At 47.0% G+C, this 22,390-nt stretch overlaps 1 protein-coding gene across 2 annotated transcripts in view; it reads left to right on the forward strand.

Moving 5' to 3' along the window:
• The window catches only part of LOC126528965 (uncharacterized), a 292,870-nt gene that overhangs the window by 102,516 nt on the left and 167,964 nt on the right, over positions 1-22,390 (forward strand). For both annotated transcript variants that reach the window (XM_050176551.3, XM_050176546.3), the window contains exon 2: positions 3,195-3,245. Coding sequence is in view for 1 of the 2 variants with exons in the window: in XM_050176546.3 (XP_050032503.2) it covers positions 3,195-3,245 (51 nt within the window). In the remaining variant the exon portion in view is untranslated. The remainder of the gene's footprint in view (positions 1-3,194; positions 3,246-22,390) is intronic.

Here is a 22,390-nt window from a genome sequence, read left to right on the forward strand (position 1 = left end):
AGTTGGTTCCATGGCTAACGCACTCTTACGACGTAAGACTGCGAAAAATATAATAATAATAATAATAATAATAATAATAATAATAATAATAATAATAATAATAATAATAATAATAATAAAAGAAATGCCGTGCACGACAGCTAGCTCGAACTACACCTTAGGTATGTGACTGGAGGGTTTGACGGCGATAGCTAATGAAGTTTATTTCGTCCAGTCATCATGTCGTCACGTGTGCTCGTCACATAAAATAACGTAAAAAAATAAATTAAAAGCCGCCAAGAAAAGAAAACTTCACTTGTCCCCACCAACGATTCCATATTACCCCTTATAAGGGTGCAAACAGATTGTTTTTTATTGCGTATAGAAGTTTTGCGGGCTACCGCTCGTCTTGTGTCCAATAATCTCTCTGTATATACATATATCTAAGTTAACTGCGTAGTATATCGAGACACCAACCCTCGCATTCTCAAACGGTCCTAGACCCGAAGCCTTTCCTCCACTCGCCCGAGTTGGGAACACAGCGCTGACCATCGATCGGAGAAGACACTACACTTCCCAAGACATGGCCTCCGATATCACCCCGCGCGCAAAGGTGATCTCGGAGGCCATGCCCAAGAATTGCCGCTTGTGATCATGAAGTGCAGGCGCGTGACTACTGGTGTACCGGAGCGACACTGCCATCTGTACTTTCTTTAGTCGCGGTGTGGAGGGCTGAGTCGAGGAACGTTCTAGAATACGGGGGGGGGGGAGGTACTAACCCCCCACTTTCTAGAACGTTGTACAATGGCGGGACACTTCGGGATTGGTTTTCACCGCATGTTGTTTCTTTGAACGTTCACCGAAATCTGAGTACGCCACATGTTCGCATTCTGCCTTCAATGGCATGCTGCCGCGATCAAACCCGCGACCTCTGGCTAAGCAGCTCAACGCCATGTAGCCATTGTTCTTACTTACGGCGGGTACGAATGTGTGTGTGTGTGTCTGCGTGTCCGGGGCGAATGCACGCTTATCGCTATGCGCCTGTGTTTGCGTGCGTTTCGTGATCGCGTGCTTTCGTCTATCCGCGTGCTCGTGTTCGCCGTGCCTAAGCGCGTGCGTGCGTGTGCACATATTTGTGTATACACGTTTGTGCGTGCGTATGTGTGTTTATGTATCTGCGTGTGAGCGCGACTGCGTGCGCTCGCGCAGTAACAATTAAGTGCGGCGCGCATCTGTCGTGCCGCAGCGGTCCCGCATCTCCCTCCGCTGTAGACAGCGAAGACGGGTGGGGGGTGGGGGGGGGGTTGCAAATGACGCCACCTGTCGTCCCATCTCTTAACCCCCTCTCATCGTCCTCGCCACTTTGGCCTAAATGACTTCGCAACGATAGCGTCCCAGTGCGATGCGCTCGGTGCGGTGTCTCTCCGCCCTGTCCTGATACAAAGTGCGGGCGGTGACGGAGACGGCCGGCCTATCGCCCGACGTGGACTGCTGCGGTGGCGGGAGGCCCCCGGAGACGGATGAGACCGCGCGGACGTGTGTGTGTGTGTGTGTGTGTGTGTGTGTGTGTGTGTGTGTGTGTGTGGTGTCGCTAGAAAAATAGAGAGGGGTGAGGGTGGCGGGGATGGGCGGAGGGGGGGGGGCGAAGTGTGTGCGGTAAAGGGGCTACAAAGAATTGTGCTGCGATTGTGCTGCTGCTTTTGCTATTCCTGGAACACGTAGCGCGCCGCTTGAGTGCCGCGCCTTCTGGGAGACGCTGTGTCAGCTGACGTGTCGCGCAGGGAAGATAACGTCGGTCGATCTACCCAGTGGGTGGTAGATCGACGAGTTGGTCGATCCGACCGGTCAGCAAATCGGTCGGATCGGTCACTCGATAGAGGTAGGGTTCGATCAAGCAGTCGTTTTAGGAATGAGCGAGTCAGTCTCAGTCAGGTCAGTGAATGAATGGTCGAGAACGGTCACTCGGTTGCTCATTCGAGAACCAGTTCGTCAACTGAATAACACCCGTGAATAAATAAATAAATAAATAAATAAATAAATAAACCTAAAGAATTCCAAACAGATTATTAGACAAAAAAAATAACATGTAAGGAGAAAGGCTAAGAGAAATGGAAATACGGCACCGTATGCATTTATAAGTTGCACAACTTCATCAACGAGGACATTTCATGACAAAAGTATCTCGTTATGTTGAGCACGAGCAACTGTAGGTTATTTGCAACCAATCAATCATCCAATTAATTAATTAATTAATTAATCTAGTAAATGTGCCAGTGAGCAACCGGGTGGCCTCGGTACAATAATAATAATAATAATAATAATAATAATAATAATAATAATACGAAACAAGAAGCACGCAACATTTTGTTTTGGTTGACAACCGTGACCACGTCACCTGGCGCCTCAGGTGCTCTTCTCCGCACAACACCGGTTGCTTGCGTGTGGTGCGTTGACAGGAGGAGAACGATGCCAGCTGATGCCAGAAAACAAACTGCTGTAAAAGCGTACCTTAAGAAGTCGTTAAATATACGGAAGAAAAAAGAAGAAAGGCAGAGCAAGTTTCAAGTGGCAGTGACATCACGGAACCGGTCCCGAAAACGTTTCTAGCCACACGGCCATGAGTCTATCACCGTTTTCCTAACACTGGCACTGGATCTTCTTCGAGTGCTGTTGTGTTATATAGCCTTCGGGGGCCACACACAAAAGCTCTGATTATTGTTTTAATAAAGTTTATCTCTCTCTTTCTCTCCGCCGCTACAACTTCGTTGCCGACGTAATCGCACTGACCTTCTGTTTCTTTTCACTCCATTTTCCCTCTTTTTCTTCCCCTTTCCCCCACCCCCAGTTTAGAATAGCAAACCGGGTGCTCGTCTGGTTTACCACCTTGCCTATCCTGTCATTGCTCCCCCCTCCCTCCCTCTCTCCCTCCCTCCCTCCCTCCCTCCCTTCCTCCCTCCCTCCCTCCCTCCCTCCCCTCCCTCCATCCCTCCATCCCTCCCTCTTCTCTCTCTCTCTCTCTCTCTCTCTCTCAAACTCCTTCAGGGTGTTCCCACCTGTTCCGAACTCCTCAGTTGTATCGTTTTCCCGGATTTGGGGTAAAAGAAATAAAAATAAAATAACGGCACAGTTTTTATTAAACTTCAAGAAGCTGTCAGTCATAGTAGTCGCTTATTTCGCGCAAAAACCTAATGTATGCCGCCTTTTTCTTTTTGCAGAAGTCTACCCGTGCAAGGAATTTGACGTCCGGCGCATCGCAAAGCTCTCACGTGAGTTCTCGCCAATTTTCGTTCGTCTTTTTTTGTCTCCCCATCTCGTTTCGGTTTGAACGAAGCAGCGGGGTCCTTAGTTTGATGTCCCTCACGTAATACTCTATATGTGGAGCCTTTGTGGTATATAAATAAATAAATAAATAAATAAATAAATAAATAAATAAATAAATAAACAAATAAATAAATAAATAAATAAATAAATGATTAATTAATTAAACAGTGCGTGCCACCGATCAACTTTGACAAGGAGCCGAATTCACGCACGCGGTACATGTTGAATAGATGCGGTGCGAATTTTCGTTGATAAACAAAGGGTGCTTCGAGCTGGGTGACCGTTCCGACAAGAAGGGTTCGTCTTCGACAGGGTCTACCAATCGTCCTTGCGTCAATTTCTGTGCTCCAGAGATGAAAACGATCTACGTAATTGCAAAAAAAAAAAGAAAGAAACCGTAACAAACTGGTCGGAAGACCTGAAAATAGCTGTCAGAGTACCACATCAACAAGTTTGCTGATGATTCAGCAGATGCGTGCCTGCTGTGGAACACAATTCATGAGCTAATTAATAAAAAAAAAAAAAGGCAGTGACATGAAGGGCGAAGTTTCAAAAGCTGGCCGCGAGGGGCGCAGAAATCACCGTCGCTTTCATATAAACACCTTCTAACTGTAGGTGGGCTTACAAAATGACAACATGCAAACGCATTGCGAGAATTTTGCAGCCGCAGACTGTCAAGTCCAGTGTTTTCCTGTTTCCTATAGGGACCACCACGAAGTGGAAAAGTTAATATTCTCATTAAAGGATGACTGTGCGTCCCGCCCTCATGACGTCAAGCCGAAGCCGTTAAACGCTGTAAATGCAAACAAACTTCATTTAAACGTAGCTAAAAACAGAATACCTGCTTTTCAAACCTAAAGGAGTAACAAACATTCCGTACGGACCAGTTTACTTCCAGGGCAGCGAGATTCAGCAATCGACAACGATGAAATTCTTAGGAGCCGGTTTTCACGGACGTCTTCTCTTGGTCTCCCCCACGTTGGTACGATAAGAAAAGATCTTTCCGGAATTGTCGGCATTTTAAATAGACTAAGGTATTACGTTCCAACAAATGTTAAGCTTCCAATTTACTATGCTATAGTGAATTGACGCGTAACATACTGTTCCTTGGTATGGCTAACAACGACCGACACAAACCTTTATATCCCACGTAATTTTTTTTAAAAGTGCGCACAATACGTGCAATTTCTAACAGTTCACTCTACCAAAGCACGCGGCCATATTTGAGAACCTACGAAACATTGCCTATCAAGCAGTTATACAGGCACAAGCTACGTTTGGAGATACTACGTTAGTATCGGATACATATATCACTTTTGTTGGATACATATTATGTGAAACAAACCCCGTACGAATACGGAGTAACTTAATGTACAAACCTCCATCATGCACCAACTACGGAGATCAACTATTAAATTCACAAATACCGGACACGCTTAAATCAATACCCAACCGTGCTACATTTCCTGGAGTGTGGAACTTCATCTAAAGCATTTAAAAGAATTGCAAGTGAGCTGCTAGCCGAGGAATACGAATGTTCTCACGATGTCTAAAATGTCTGACGTACTTCTTTTTTTTTACATGATGTACTTTTATCATCGTGTAACAAAGCTAATAGGGCCTTCAACAATTTTGTTTAATACTGCCACTTCTTTCATGCGGACACCGATTACGTGTATGTACGATCAACTCGCACTTCTGTTTAGACGTGTACAGCACAAATATGTGCTTATGAAGTGTTTTTTTTTGCCTTTCTCCCGCTGTACTGTATCTTGTAGCTGCTTTGCTGCCAGGGCGGCACGGCCAATTAAGGCATTTCCTCAGCCTTTAGTTCTACGTCTCCCAAGGCAATCTCTACCGGATTTGCCTTGAATAAACCAACCAACCAAAGAAAGAAAGAAAGAAAGAAAGAAAGAAAGAAAGAAAGAAAGGAAGAAAGAAAGAAAGTGTTCCGTTAAGTCCCATTGAATACCTTTAAAGCGGGCCATGCATCGTGTATAGCCAGTGAGGCCTCTGGAAAACTATTTTGGTGTTCCCTTGCCTATTGCCCGAAGAGCTACGTAAGTGCCTCCTTTGGCTGTGGTCTAATACTCGCCGTAGCTAGGTAGACAACTAAGCTGACAGCGACCATCTTAAGCCTCGTTCCAATGCCGACGAGAGAAACAAGAACGGCCGGCCAAAGAGACAGCTTCGCGAAGGGAGCATCGAAGTCAAAAAAGAGGCGCGCTATACTTTGGCCCTCCAAACAAGATGGCGGCTGAGCTTTGACAATCGACACGAAGGTCGCCGCGAAGGTCGAGCCTGCGCGTAAGGAACTGTCATCGCACTTTCTGGTGTCCTATAACGTGAGCGACACTGCGTTTTTCGAATGTAAGTTCGCGCACGAAATAAAGTCGAAGTACAGCGATAAGCTCCGCTTTTCTTAGCTTCTCCGCGTCGACGCAAGGTGGCGTGGAATCGCAGAGACTTCGTAGAGAAAAGTAGGGAAACGACAAAAAACAGAGACGCACAAAAGCAAAGTTCGTCATAGGGGGTCAGATAATTTGGTTTTGGGAGTTCATAGTGGTTTCTTTTCTTCTTTTTCTTTTTTAACCCTAGGTAGGACAATAGGCAGTATAATAGCAAGAGCTTGGTGGCGCAACCCACCGCCCTGTTCCAAAGGGGACGCTCATAACATCCATCCATCCATTGTGGTTGATGCGTTCCGACTGCTTGGGCTCGATGCTTTCTTCTTAGCTGTCAACGTATAGACTGTTCTGCAATGCTGGTTAGAATTGAAACGCACCCATTTTGCTTTCGAACGTGGAATCGCTAAAGCCCTGCGGTTCGTTGCAGCCCGAAATACGGAAGTGGAACTGCCGAATCTGAACCCTCCCGCCCTCCTTCCCTTTTTTCCCTCGCTTCTCTTCACTTCGCTTTGAGCTGTGTTTGTACGAAGCGGGGAACAGACCGACCTTGAGACTAAACACGCTGATGTTTGCGTCTTAATCACTGGCTCGGTCCTTCGAGGCAACTGTGCCAAAAACGCTGGTCCATTACCACACGGTTGGCCGCCCGCGAATCAACCCGTTCCTTCAGGGCCTGCTCGCGCGGTGTCCTTTGATAGGACAGGAAGAGATAGATAGGGTGATAGGGGTTGAAGAAGGATGCTTTTTCTCAGGAGGCTTCTGTCTAAACACGTGGGAAAGGGGAGGGTGGAGGCGCTTTCCTCAACAACCTCTGCACCGGTCATGATGTGGTTTGTTGCACTTGAGAAGAAAAGTTAAAATCTATAGTGACCGCCGGAAGCGAATTTTTCAAAGCACGCTATAAATTTTCAAACAAGTACCCTTGAATTTCCCGGCAGCTGTGTGTGTGTGATATATATATATATATATATATATATATATATATATATATATATATATATATATATATATATATATATATATATATATATATATATATATATAATTGGGTGATGTGAAAGGCGGGAAGGTGAACCGGAAGATAAACATCCAGTTTTCTGCCCTGCATTAGGCAATTAAGGGGTAAGGGGAGGCATAAAGATAAAGAAGAAAAACACAAAGAAAGAGAAAACGCACGCACGCACGCACACACACACACACACTGAACAACAATCTGAAGCATCAACTTTACAACTCTGTACCTCAGCAACAACAAAAAACGAACAGTATCACAATTATGTGAACTGCACCTCATAATACAGCTAAAGTGCACAAATTTGATGCATTATACACCGCTCCTAAGTAAACCACTAGTTTGTGAGTAGGACACTAATCTCATACTCGTAAACATTGCAGCAATTTCAGTACAAGCTGAGACTTCATCTAATCTGAACGATTTAGATATGCTCTAACAGACGCAGCTTATAAAACTACCATATCGGCGTTATTCGTCCTTTGTGCAGTGTTACGGATATGTAAATATTGTGCTTCTATTTCTTTCTTTCCTTGCTGATTTTCGGCAATTATTGTGAAATGTCCCGCGCTACAGCTTCCTGTTAAGAGGGTGCTTTACTTCAGTGGCTCCTAGCTACCGGGTGTGTTATGGTAACGTTAACGTGATTTCTAGAAATGGGCCGTGACACAAAACACGAGTCTACATATTGAACTGAATAACTCGAACGTGCAGACATTACTTACCCTAAAAAAAATCGTAATGCACAATTGACTAACTTACAAGAAGTTCACTAATCAGCTCCCTAAGTAATTACTTTAGCGCCCACATTGCAACGCACGAATTGAAACCAATGATCTCGCAGGGCACATCCACTTGGGACGAATTTCGAAAGTAGCGTCAATATTGAGATACGTACTGTCAAACTTGCGGTAATAATGCACGGTTGTCTCCGTGACCTTTCTTTTTGTTGACACAAGGAGATTTCTTGTTCATTGAAGATAAAGAATGATTGGGACGTACACCAATGCATTTCGTCGCGAACTTTGAGAACGCCCATCTCGAAGCGGCATTGGTCCTCGGAATTCGTGTGTGTGTGTATATATATATATATATATATATATATATATATATATATATATATATATATATATATATATATATATATATATAGTGGCGACTTAGCGGTAAATGCGAGAGAAATTATATATATAGATATCCTTTTATATCCTTTTATATATCCTTATATATATATATATATATATATATATCCTTTTTTTAACCTGTGAATCGAAGCGTAGTTCGCAGCTTCTGCGGCGGAACATTTTAGCTATATATAGTGATTGCTCTGATAGCACAGCTGTTTCCGAGTTCCCGTATACTAGGCATTCCCTGTGGCGAAGGCAGGTGTGAATGCATGCGTGTCTGTTTAGGTTTTAGATATCACTTGGAGAGAAAAGAAAGGAGTACGTTCCTGCGTTTTTTTTTTGTTCTGAGTTAATGAGCCAGTTTAGTCCATCTGCCCCCGTATGTCCTCTTTATCGTAAATAACCATAGTTCATATCCCAAATAATGCAAAGTAATCCCGTCAAACCCTGGTGTCCTAAGACAAACAACATTCTTCAATGAGTTGCCCTGACTACACTGAGCACCCTCAGATGTTTACCTCCCTCTTACGATCTATAAGGACGTCCTGTGTTTGTGCTACGTGACTCTAGTTTATCCTCTATGACGCATGATAATTCCAGATAACCCGGTGGTCCTAAGGTAATCAATCACCGTGCTTCAAAGAGTTAGTCACGCTAACTTGATGCCCGTCCAACGTTTTACCCGCCCTACGATATACGTCGGGATGTCGTATTCGTGCCACAGTTATCCCTCCCGTTTATTCTAAATAGACCAATGTAACGCAAAACGACGCAAGAAGCGTTGAAATGTGGCCCTATTGCTAAGAGATTCGTCGTAGTGCCGTGGGCGCCAAACAGAACACACTAAATATCCGCCCCCCCCCCCCCCCCCCCTTCTCTCGCGTGTTCCGCTTGGTGGCCGCGGCAGCTAAAAGGCTGCTTTCCCAAGATAACAGCGCTGCTTCCAAGATGTTAAAACGCTTTGCGGCATGCTGCACTGTCAGAACCCAATCTCGTTTACACCTGCCCCAACATGTTTACCAACCCAACGGCCAAGCTAGACCCTGCAGACGTCCCGTTTTGAGACTCCGGGAGGTGGGAAGAGGCCGGGGTGGTTGGAGGGGGGGGGGGGGGGGGGGGGGGGGCGGAGAGATGAGGTCGGGAGCGCGTCAACACCACGGGTCGCCGCCGACTGCTCCCCGCGTCCAAGTAGCGGTCGGGGTAACAGAAACGGGGGTTCCGACCGTGCATAATGGGTCAACGCATATAAATCAGCGCCTCAATTAGACCCGACCCCGGTGCAACCCGTGACTGCCTGTTTCTCCCGCTTCTCGATCTGAGAGCCAGCACCGCGGAAGCGTGTCCTGCCCCTCAGTATGTAGAGCCTTCTTTCACTCTCGCTCTTTCTCTCTCTCTCTCACCTGGACCGTCCTTATCTTTGACACTCTGAAAGGTTACAAAGTATATAGAGGTTGGCGAAGCCTTGGAAAAGCGTCCCTTTCTCTCTCTATCTCCCCCCCCCCCCCTTCTTTCCGCTCTGTTTTCGAGAGCGTTTACCGTCTGGTACCACATTGTTCCGCTTATAGTTACCGATCCCGCGTCCAGACGATTTCAGCTCCGTTAAGGAAAGGACGAAAAATCGTCGTCTGTCCAACTGTAACGCAAAGGAAATCAAAGCTACAAAGGAGACTCAATACGGGCTTCTCGAAAAGAAAGCTTCGCAGGTGGAGAGAAAAAATCTGACAGCGAAAGCTGTATATCATTAACCTTCCGTAGTTCTTTCGGCGTCCGGCAACAGAAACGGCCTTGGAGATTTCTAACACGCCATTACACAATGGGTTTCGTTGTTTGCGTTGTGTGTGATCACGTACGGGTGTGCGTCGGCGCAGATGTGAAAATGCGGAACAGATTAGAACGCTCGCCGTGAAAAATAGCGTGACGTCAAGGTCATCGCAGTATATGAGCAGGAGAGGTATCGGCGCTAAAGAAACAGCTGCGTTATCGATGGGGCGGACACGTATAGTCCGTACACCCGAAGAGCAACATGCGTACGAGGAGCGCCGGAGGGAGCAGCGACAAGAATGCAAACGGCGCCGGCGCGAAACGACCACCGCGACGAAGAACGTTCCCGCGATGCTGAACGAATAAATTACAATCGCGTGCCAGCAACGACGCCAGACTCGCAACGCAAAAAAAAAAAAAAAAAATGACAACCGTTCCACTCCGCGAAGATGGAATGGCAGCGAAAGCACTTTGCTTTTCGTTGGAGAGCTTTGACTGTCGTCGGCTTTCGCTGCCGTTCCATCTTCACAGACTTGATTGGTTGACATTTTTTCTCTCTCCTGGTTCTCTGTTTACACATTACTAAATTTTTTTTAGATTCGTGTGTAACATATCAGTTTTGTCCGCTTTGAGTGCACTATGAGATGCGATTCACAGAGTTGTGATATCATTTTTCATTGCTGAGTTACGGAGTTCTAAACTTGATAGTTTCGTTTTCTGAAAATTTGCAATATTTGCCATTTTTAAAAATAAAAAATGACGTTATAAAACAAAAATTCGAAACCAACAGTCACTAGATTTTAGGTTTTTTTCTTTTAAACCCAATAAACCTCGTCAAACTTTGTGCAGTAGTTGCCGAGAAAAACGAATTTTCCTTTACATGTATTTAATAGGCGCGCACGAGCTAAAGCTTCCTCTTAAGTGAATGAAGGTTAATTAAAGTGGATCAAGGTTGATTAAATTGGATTAAGGTTGGCACACATTAGAGGAAGGTGTATTAATGTGGATTATCGTGGATTAAGGTGGATTAAGGTTGGTACAAATTAGGGCAAGGTGGATTAAGATGGATGAACATGCAGTTGTGAAGGACGCGTGAAAATGTACCAAGCTACTATAATGGACGTATAACCAATTATTTCAGATGAGTCAAAATGCCTTTCGGATACAGATTACGTAAGGATAACTTAAGCGAATGTCAATTTTTTTTTTGTCGTCCACCCAACTGTAGCTACAAAATAGAAACGCATTCCTTTGCATAGCTTCGTGCTACAGTTGGGTGGATGACGATTTCTTACCTTTTCCTGAAACTCCTCCGCGAAACTGATTTTCCACTGCTATACAGGTTATGCGGGACGCCATCGCGTGCGTAGGAAACCCCCCGATCCGTCGTGCCAACAAGGCGTTCCGACAAGTCTTGGGAACTTTCCAGCAACGTTTCAACGGCGCTGCATACATACACTCCTTGCAACGCGACATGATGCCGGAATGAACTTACGCTGAAATGCTTTGTGCACGAGCTATATGGTGCACAGCCTCCAGATTGGCCTCCCTGGTCAATTACCGTCGCGCTTCTTCTCATCAGCAGCCTCCGTCAACATCCATCTTCAAACTTCAAACCCATCTGAGAAACTTATTTACTTTGTATTACTCTATTTTTGTCCTGCCAACTATCGGGTTACTGTCACTTTGCGGGGGGCAACCACCGTGTCGAACTACTCAATGTAGTAGCTTCTTTCTTTCTATCTTTCTTTCTTTCTTTCTTTCTTTCTTTCTTTCTTTCTTTCTTTCTTTCTTTTTGTGGCCTGCTCCTTTTAGAACGATGAACAAATCTTGGATCCCTCACCATTCTAGTCATCATGTTTCCTCATCTTCACGGCTCCGTGCTATAACGCAAACTGATGAACATAAGATATGACATATCTTCTATTGAATTGAAATACTGAAAAATATTAAAGCCGCAAGTCTCCCTGGTAGGGCCTGGCGGCCCATCCAGCCATGAACGAGTGTGACTTGGTGAACGCGACACCAAGCCACAGTCGATACTTAGTACTAAGCGTCCTCACGCACTTTGTGGACCACGTTGGACACTCTGCACAGCCAGCTACTGCCGAAGCAAAAGATACTAGCACCGGGGTCACAGCGGACGTGCGCGCTAAAAGGAGCCAGATTGCTTGTTTGCCTTGCTTTCCGCGGTCTACGGGCCTGCGAGACAGACCGTGACGCATGCCGCTTCAAAAGTGTGCGCCCATTTCCTTTTATGCACTCGCCTCTCTCCCTTTCCATCTCTCTAAATCCATTTATCCTGTGTAGGGTAGCAAACCGGACTTTTCCCGGTTAACCTTACTGCATTGCTTTTGTTTTTTTTTTCTTTTTCCCATCTTCACCGTCATCCTATCCCTTAGTGTGATCACCTTCCTCTACTCATCATCGCCATGATCACCCACACTCATCCTCCTAACCGTCATCTCTCTCCTCATATTTGCATCGCCAACCTCCTTTCCCTTTGGTTATTATTATAATCACCCTTTCTCTTCACCCTTATCGTCCTTCTCTTCAGCTGCATCATATTTATCGTTATATTCCCTCTTCTTCGTTCTATCTTTCAGCATGTTTCTCATCGCCGCCACCAGAAGCAACAACTTCGCATCTCTTTTTTTCACTTGCCTCTTGCTCGTCGACACAATCATCATCATCACACAACTAATCCTCCTTATCGCCACCTCTGCATATGATCCGCCACTTTCTCATCGTTAGTGTCATCGCCGTGTCATCACCATCTCCGTCTTACCATGCATCTTTCGCCTAATTGCAGCGTCATCCTCGATCCTTTTCCTCATTGCCAGAACCATCATCATCGTTATGCTAGCCATTTTCCTATAATCGTTCTTCTCTGGCGTCATGCAAATGTACATCTTGCCCCCTGGCGTCACCCACATCTGTGTGACTTTCCTCCTACGCCACATATCCATCATCTTCATCATTTTACATCTTTTCCTCAGCATCAGTGACGACGTTACGCTTCACGCGGCTGTCACTAACGAAAACTGGGCTCCTTGGTTTCCTTTTTTCCTCTCCCGCTCTTCTTCGCACCGCCAAATCGGTCTGCCAATTCCGACCCTCTTCCCCCAAAACACTTACACTCTCTCGGAGAACTCGTTCGGCGATGTCCCCTCCAGGCGCTGCCGTAGAGTCAACAAACAAAGCCGCCGTCGCGTTCGCGACGTTTTCGATAAGGCGCCAGCAGCCGTCAGTGCATGCGGCCTTCCGGGTGCGTTGTGTACGCTGCCCGAAAACCCTTTCGCTTCGTCTGCCGACGGGCGGCCTGGCGCGCCCTCCCTGCAAAACCTTCGAGCCGTCGATTGCTCGCCGATGCCGTCGACAACAACGGCGTCACCCTTTCGATTGATCCGGTCCGCGCCACGGGCGCGCGCTTTCACCCCCACGCCCACCCCCCACCCCCACCCCCCGCACACTGGCTCGACAAAAGGGGAGCCGCGCGGTCCTATTGCGCGTACCGCGGGCTCGGGGCGTCAGCCTCGCCACCTCCCGCGACGCTGTCGTCGCGGAAGCGGCTGCGAATGGCGGCGTACGCCCTATGGGCTCCCCGAGGTCGGGACGTCAAGGCTGCTGCCAATTCCGATTCGTGCCCGTGGCGAACGAGCGACGACGCTGTCGGGGTGGCAACCTTGGGCCCTGGGAGCTTTCCGGACCAGACAGGGCGGCTCACAAAAGAGCCGAGAGAGTGAAAAAGGTTGACTGACTGACAAACGAACGTTGGCGCGAGGTTGAGGCGTGAAGTACTACTACTACTACTACTACTACTACTACTACTACTACTACTACTGCTACTACTACTACTACTACTACTACTACTACTGCTACTACTACTACTACTACTACTACTACTACTACTACTACTGCTGCTGCTGCTACTAGTAGTAGTAGTGCTGGTGACGACTGTATTGTAGCACTAATTAGCAGTAATCAATAATTATAACAGTAGTAGTAGTAGTAGTAGTAGTAGTAGTAGTAGTAGTAGTAGTAGTAGTAGTTAACAGTAGAGGACCGCGGGATTTGACATCCCGCAATTCCGCGGACAAGCTATCTCAAGCGCTTGAAGCCTTGCGGTCTAGCGTTAACGCGTAACGGTAAGGCCCACCATGCTTTCACCAACTTATAGGGAGCACCCGGCTCACTGCGCACAAACATTTTTAACACCCTTTGTGGGTACTTGGTGTGTCCCAAGGCTAACACCCTCACCCTTGAGGGTGAGGTACGATTGTCGATGGTGACAAAATAAAGTTGTCTTTGTTGACGATTTCGCGTGGCGAACAAATGCGGACATAGCTGCGACGGATTAATACACGAGGACTTGCATGAATGTCAAACTTCGTTATAACGAAACGAGGTGTAACGAGATAATGAATATAACGAAGTAGGCGAAATTCTCCTTGAAATCTCCTTAGGGATTCACAGTGCATAATTCATACCCGAAATAATGCATATAACGAAGTAATTGTGGCTCTCCCTTCAGTTTCGTTATAACGAGGTTTTAGTGTAGCTGTCGGTGTCAAAAATCTCGTGTCAGATATTTCGGAGCCGACAAGGCGGTTACAGTTAGCACGCAGACTATCACCCAAGCCTTCTCTCATCGCAGGTGTGGTTTGTTCGAGCCCTCTGTCGTACACAGGAAAAAAGAAAGCACTATTTATGTATCTTTCAAGGTTGGGATGTTATCCGCGGCACAAGTCTGCACCCTTCAAGGTGTGATAAAAAGATTACGAACGTACCCACATCCTTCCGCGTCACCTTGCACACCTGCCGTGTCAAACGGAATCGAACGCAGTCGTAATGATGATGATTATTATTATTATGATGGTGGTGATGACGATACATTGGCATCCCCTTTGCACCTGTGCCTGTAACAGATGCGGTCGTTGGCGCAGTGACTGTAACGGTCGCTGCGCCAACGAATTGCGCAGTGACCGTAAACTGTTATGCCGTACCTCAATACACTATAACATAGCGCATGTACAACAACTTTCGAACAGAGAGCGGAATGTAATATCTCAGATATCATAGGAGATAACGCAGCGCCCCACTACGGGTGTCGGTGTCCCCCCCGGCCGGCATTGTTGGGCACCGTGCCAGTTGGGTGTGTGCGCGCATGTGTTGCGGCGTCAGGGCCGTCGCCGCCGCCGCTGCCAGCGTCACAGGCGTCGTCGAGACGTAGTTACGAAGACGACGTTTTTGCCCCCCCTCTCTCTCTCTTCTCCCAACCTCCTTTGCCTCTTCGACTCGACGCACCCTGGTGCTGCCGCACGGTCTCTACGATGTTCACCAGATCCGGCCGCGCAGGGGAGTCAGTCGAGAGTCGTGCGGATCGCGTAGGCGTCGGAGGCTGATAGCCTCGTTCGCGTTCGATCACTGTCCGCAGAGTTGCGATCTGTCAGTCGATGAATCAGTCAATCAATTATTTACCGTGCCCAAGAACAAACCTATTAAAATTAATAAATAAATAACTTGTTCACTTACCGTGCCCAGGAACAACCCTGAGGTCTGAGTGCTGGTGCACGGGTAGAAAAAAAAATTAAGGATACAGATACAAATACAGGGGAGGAAGAGGTGAAATGGAAAACGGCAAATATGAAAAGGAACAGTTTACAATAAACGAAACGCAAGGTGAACTTACAACAGAAAAACGGAGAAAAACAAGGTAAACAACAACAAATATGATAATATAATAATAATAACATATAAATTAATCAGCGAACAACAACAACAACAACAATAATAATCCCTTTCTTTTGGGCACACAATGCAGTTCACAGAAAAGTTGTTGCGGTTAATCACACGCTAAAAAACGGCGAACACGGAGAAACGGAGAAAGAGGGGACACTTGATTCAGCAAATAAAGACTAACTCATAGAAACTTAACTCTAACCCCTTAGTTCGCTTGGCCGACGACCCGACATGCCCACTCCAAAAACATTCTTGTTGGGTATCAGATCGTTCTCGCGCGACCATACAGAGCAGAATGCCATGTTCACGGCGTCCTCGCACAACAGCGTGTGCGAGCGTTCAGTAAAAGAGACAGCGTATCCTGTATGGTCAAACAGTTATCTGGTAATTTCTCGTAAAAAATCCCAACTTCATATAAATTTTGCTCCGGATTTCTACAGACTGACGCGCTAGCAGTAACTGCACAACATCTGTTAAAAAAAGCATTAGTTTTTAAAGCTCTTTTCGGGTCGTGACGTCGTTGACTGAGCATGCGCAGACGAAGCCGAAACGTCGCCACTTTACGATCTCGGAATCCCTCGGTCACGTGCTGCCGATTGCCGATGCAGCAGACTGCAGTATGTTTTTTTCCTTCGAATTGCCACGTTGGGAACAGGTCTGCATACAGCTTCGATCCGCACTGCACGGATTTACTGAGGCGGAATATCTACGAGAACTGTGAACAAGGAGCGGCCCCACCGTTGGTTCTACGAGTCCCAATGAGCCCTGGGCGCTTGCAAGTCATGGACGCCCCCTCCCCTCCCCCACCTCTTCTCCTCCCCTCACTCCCCCTCTATTTATCTCCCACAACCTACCGCCTCTCTACCTTCTCCTTCACCTCCTCATCGCGTCACTATCTTCTTCCCTTCTCTCCCACAACCAACCTCATCTCTACCTCCTCCCTCACCTCTCCTCCTTGTCTCACTCTCCCCTTCCCTTCTCTCCCATAGCCAACCTCCTCTCTACCTTCTCAACACGTGCGACGGCGGCGGGCTCGTTGCCGTGTGTGTGGCGAGAACGGCTCGCGACACTGTCGACCGCTGCCCGTCCTTCCTCGACATGGGAGGAGGTGACACACGGGGCTTACTGTTTTGTTTTGTTTTCCTTTCTATTGGCTGCTTCGTCTCTCGTTAGTTGCTGCCGAGAAGCCGCGTTACGCGCAAGCTTATCTTGCCAATCGACGCTCAAGGAAGAAAACAGAAAGAAAAGCACAGTGCCAAGCACACACGAAGCCAGACTCGTTGTCGTATTGTGTCGAGCGCGCGCGTGTAAGTCGTTAAACCCTTTTTTTCAGGAGGGTCCTCTCATATGTTTCCCAAGACCAGCGGTGGCTTTTTATTTAACGTATCATTTAATATAAGGAACAAACGGTATGTTTCGTGTGTGTGTGTCTGTACGCGTGTGTGTGTCTGTTTAGTGATCAGCGAAGACTTAAAGAGTAAGTTCCTAGCTTTATGCTTCCTGACCCACCAAGATGTCGATAACTTAAGCTAGCTTAACCTGTCCGAGCTTCACCCCTTCGTGACACACGAAGGCATATTAAGCAGCAAAGCCATAACCTATCCTTACTTGTCTCTTAGTAACTCGTGTCACCATGAATCTAACCTAACGTAACCTAACCCTTCGAGAACCCCGAAGGCGTCTGTGGGAACAAGAACCTAACCTATCCTTCCAGATTGGAGGATGAGGCCAAATCGTGTTTTTTTTTCTTTTATAATGTGGCCGAACGATAGATCGGGTCAGTCGACAACGAATTCGGTGAAAGGCCGGAAAAAAAAAATAAACATGAAGCTTTCGCCGACGTATATCAAATTGAGCAAGCCTTGTATAGATGAAGGACATAACCGCATCATCATCATCGTGCTTGCTCCTTGCGCCGCCGTCCGCACCACTTCGTGTCTGCGCATGCGCTGTCGTTTGTACTGCAGCCCGATCAAGTTCCATGACATCGATAATGACACCGGGCTGCGCGGAGAGATGAGCTAGTGGCACAATGCTTACGCATACTTAGACAACTCCCACAGGAGTTTCTGAGTGAATGTTTCTGTTTCTTTTTTAAGTATTGTCTCTTTTCGTTAGACAGCTTGGCTAGCGTTAGCTGGGACACACAGTGTATGAGGTACTTTTTTGTAACGTTAAAATAATTTTTTTAAGAAATCAAATCGCCCGTGCAACATAGCTGAACTCTACTCGAAGAAGGGGACATGACTTTCGTTGAAAATAAAGATGCCAAATTGAATAAATAAATATATTTTTTTTTGCTAATAAGTTTTCTAACTGCATTTCTTTCGAAGCACATCGGCTTCCGCGACACCCTGGTGCGGGGGGGGGGGGGGGGGGAGGATTTTTGGCCACTCTCACCGCCAGAGTGATTAGCGAGCCACTCCGCGTATAAAGGGACCGTCGGGCCCGCCCACTCGCTTGTTTCGCGGCGAGACTATGCCGGGGTTACTAAAACGAGCGTTCCTCTCTCGCCGTGAGTCAGCCCCGGCGTTTGACAAATGCACGTGCATATGCAAATGTCGCCGGGGTAGAAAGGACGTCATTTGTCCGGGCCCGACGCGCCCGAGGCGACGAGCCAGCTCCTGAAACAAATTTTTTTTTTCTCGTTTATTTCTAATTTGTTTTTTCTTCCCCCGGATCCTTTGAAAGTTCAGTAACAACAAAAAGAGCATATAATAAAATATTAACAATAAGGGAGAGAGAGAGAGAGAGACGGCGAGCCAGAATTAAAACCGTTTAGCCTAGCTCTTCCCGTTGGCGTCCTTTAAACGAGGCGATAGAGAAGGAACGGCAACTGCACATCCGGGGCTCTTACGTAAACGCTCGGACTCTCGCTGCTTTTTCACTGCGAATGCCGCGCCTCGAAGATGCGCCGCGTCGGTTGCTGTTAGCGACGGGCCTAAATATAAGATCGGCTCGCGAGTTTCGTTGTTTTTTTGTATTTTTTGCGCAATTACGCGACGCGTAACTGCTGCGGCGCCGACGGAGAGCCTTGTTCTTCGAGGCCTCCCGGCCGCGCGGACAGGATTACGCAGACCCGGCGCCCGGAGGGGGGGGCACACGCGCTTGAACTCGGTGACATTTGGGACGCCGCCGCCGCGTCCAAAATGTCACGCGCGGGACACGTGGGAAGATCCGAGGAGTGTGCTGTCCCCAACCGGTCTTTTTTGATCGTCCGCTCGGCATATCCGCTGTGAAGGAGCACGAAAAAAAAAAAAAAAGAAACAGAACAAAGAAAAAAGAAGGCGGGAGGAATGGGGGGGGGGGAAACGAGTGGACGAGCACTGCGAAAGATGAAAGAGCGAAAGCGGAGCGGGAAGGGAAAGACGCGAGCCGCGGACAGGCGGACACCAATGAGAGCGGCCCCTCCAGTGGCGTGCGCGTGGAAAGGAAGGACTTTCCACCTCCTCACTAGGCTAAACAGAGCACAAGCAGTTGCACTTAGGCAATTACAAACACGGTCTTATTAACAAACCAAGGAATGGTATGACATTGCAGACGTGAATATTATATGCAAAGCATGAGAAAAGGAGATATGCAGGCTTGAACATCTGCTCTGGGAGTGTGGGTCGCTCGGCCCTGGCACTTCCCGGAATCGGTTTTTAGGAATGGTCAGGTCTCCAGATTATATCCCTCAAGTCCTGGCCGTCCAGTACGCCCGTGATAGGGCTAGGAGGCTCGACCTTCCGGTCCCGACATGGGACTAGCCAGGCAGGTGGCAACACCTTGTACAGGATCAGAATAAGGTTTCTTTCCTCCTCCTCATGCGCGCGAGAAACTGGTGTCACGCGCAACCTCCCGATCGCTCGATGCGTACTCGTATCTGACCTCAGCCGTTTCGTACTATCGTCTGCTCGCGCACGCGCTTGTTCGGTTTGCTTGGTTCGGTCTCGTTCGCGCTTGTTTTTGTAATCGGGTTGTATGCTCGACGTGAATTGAGTAGTACTTTCTTGGAAGCCACCCACGCGGCACCAGCGATTACACTGGAACCTTCGATGACTCGTGTGTGAAAGCCGACGCGCTTCACCCGCAAATCGGATTTTTCGACGATCGACGACTCTGCTACGTCTCTCTCAAGTTCTTTGCCTCAGTATGTCGCCAAATGAAAACACGCGTAGAGCTGCGCTCAAATTTCGCATTCGGGAGTGTCGTAATCGTCGGGGAATTTAATCGACGCGCACTACTCGTTCCCCTCTCCACCCGCCGCTCGCTCGGAGAAGGTCACGTGGGTTCATTTTTTGTGCCACTCGACTAGACGCCGTGTTTTTTTTTTCAAGGCCATCGCGCAATGAGCCACTTAAGGGGAAGCTTTAGCTCTGGCCCGACTCCGACGCGGCCTATTCAAGTACATTTAAAACGCAAAAACGTTTTTCTGAGATAACCCCTGGACTGATTTTAATGACATTTGTTGAATTTGAGAGAGAAAGTTAAATTCTAGTGACTGTTAGAAGCAGAACTTCGATTTAGGGCTTAAATTTTGTTTAAAATTTTTTTAAATATTCGACCGTGTGAAAAAAATAGAAGCCCGAAGTTTACAAATTCATAGCTCTGCATCAAGAACAGATATCGCGGTTCTGTAAACGACATCCATTAGGTAATTCAAAGCGGACAAATTCGATATATCATTTTACATCTTACGTGGATTTGTTACGTTGGTTACAAGGGTTTTACAAAGCTGTATTTCCATATTACTAAATTTTTTTTATATTCATGTGTAACATATCAATTTTATCCGCTTTAGATGTACTATTCGATGCTATTCACAGAATTGTATTATCATTTTTTCGTTGTTGAGTTACAGAGTTGTAAAATTGATAGTTTCGTTTTTCGAATATTTTCGATTTTTGCCACTTTTTAATAAAATATTGACGACCTAACTCCACAATTCGAAACCAACAGTCACTATATTTCCAGTTTTTCATTTAAATGCAACAAACATCGCCAAATTTGGTGCACTAGTTGCCGAGAAAAACGAATTCTCCTTTCACGTGTATTTAGATAGGAGCATCTGAGCTAAAGCTTGCTCTTAAGGCTTTCGTCTTTTAAAGAAACGGAAGGGGATGGCTAACGCTCATAATTTCCATAGGACAACAAATGCGCTTACTTCATCATGTGTTTAAACAAGTCGCAACGTCCATGCACGTGAACCGCTCGAACCCACAACCTCGGAGAACTTCCCGATCGCACCGTTATAATCCGGGCTGCCGGCTTCTGGGCGGAGAAGGTGCGTATGTAGTTGCATCGGGAGTAGGCAGGGCACTGAGTCATTTCTTGGCTCTCGCTCTGCGCTAGGCTTGCCGCTTCAGCGACGCCGCGCACGTATAGCCTTCCGCGGTTCTCTTCGAAACCTGTGGTGCGCTTAAAGAGGAGAAAAAAAAATTAAGCAGCACCTTTTCTTTTTCCGTGGGCGCCCACGAAAATACGGTTCGCTAAAGAAAGCGGAGAGCAAACCAGTGGGCGCGAGACAACAGAAAAAAGCGAAAAGAGGGCACTGCGAGGTCCCAAAATGTAAACAGCCGCCGAGAAGGAATGGGAGGGCTTTAAAGAAGGAGAAGGGCTCTCGGGCGACTCCGCCATCGGTAGTATACACTTTTTTTTTTTCTTCTGGAGGACAGGTGCTTCTAAATTCTGATCACCGCCTCCGCAGTCGCGAGGATTCTATCTTTTGCTCGCCCCCTTCCCCACGCGACCACCCCGCTCCCTTCCCCTCGCGCCTTTTATCCCGGCCCGCCGCGGTTATGTGTGTGTACGTGTTTGTGTTTTCGTGGTTGCTTGTCACTGCAGCTGCTGTGTCCGCGGATTGCGCGGTTGTTTCCTGGGCGCGGCCGCAAAGAGCGCGCGCGGATCATTGTATGGTAACGCACGAAGAAACAGATCCACATCACTTCCGACTTAACACGAAAGTACGTGCTTCTCTTTTATTTTCCTCGAGTTTACCCAGTGGCATCAATGATTACATAAGCAAATTTAGGGCCGGTTTCGGCAATTTAATTACGTTTATTTGGACATACACAGGTGGTACAGTATGTCCACGAGGCGCGGCAAAAGGAGGCAACAATTCCTCCTCACAGGGCCTTCACCTCGGGATCACACATTTATGACAGCAGGTCGGCATGACAAAATACTGCACTACATTGAGAGACCAAAGCAATCAGTGGAAATTCAGCAATGCAATGCTGTGTCACATATGACAAATTATCCTGTGATTTACACATTGATTACATCATTCTAACTCACGGAAACTATGATGTAGAGAATCATTCAAACTGCACTTGCTCAAGACACAAGAAAGGTACAATTCTAAGCAAAAGAGGCAGGAGAAGAAGGCATCATTCTCATTTTCTTTCTTAAATTGAGAAAGGGATTTGCAATCATTTATGCAGTTGGTCATTAAAGGATAAGTGTTACAGAGTGTAACTATTTGGTTGTCTATGATCTGAGTACCATAATTTGTGCGTGACTTCGACCAAACCATAGATACAGTGCGCAAGTTATGGGTAAGGTTCCTGTTTAAGTACTTAGTGCAGAAGGATGTAAAATCATGCTTAATGTTATAAAAAATAAGTACAGCCAATGAGAAACTGTAAAGTTGATAGTACGGCAGTACCTTAACTGCGTCGTGCAGGGATTCTTTGGTAACAGGTGCGGAACGGAATACCGTCTTCAACGCCCTGAACTGAAGCGAGAAAAGGCGGTCTGAATCTGATTTGTTACATGTGGCCCAAACTGGCTGATGTACGTCGGTATAAAGCTCCGTACTATCTTTCCGCACCTAAAGCACGGTGCCCCGGCGTTTTTTTTTTGTTTGTTTGTTTTGCATTGTGCGCCCTCGTGAAGGATTCGTCACGTGACAAAATCTGACGGCAACCTGTTTCGACCCGCCGTGTTTATCATGTCACGTGAGAGTACGCGCATAAAAGCGGCGCTCCCAAGGCTTTTTTTTCCTGCATTATTGTTTGTGCGTTTGTGCACCTTCTAGTCAAGCAGTCGGCCACGCC

The sequence above is a fragment of the Dermacentor andersoni genome, chromosome 8 (genome assembly GCF_023375885.2).
Source record: "Dermacentor andersoni chromosome 8, qqDerAnde1_hic_scaffold, whole genome shotgun sequence".
Classification (NCBI taxonomy): Eukaryota; Metazoa; Arthropoda; class Arachnida; order Ixodida; family Ixodidae; genus Dermacentor; species Dermacentor andersoni.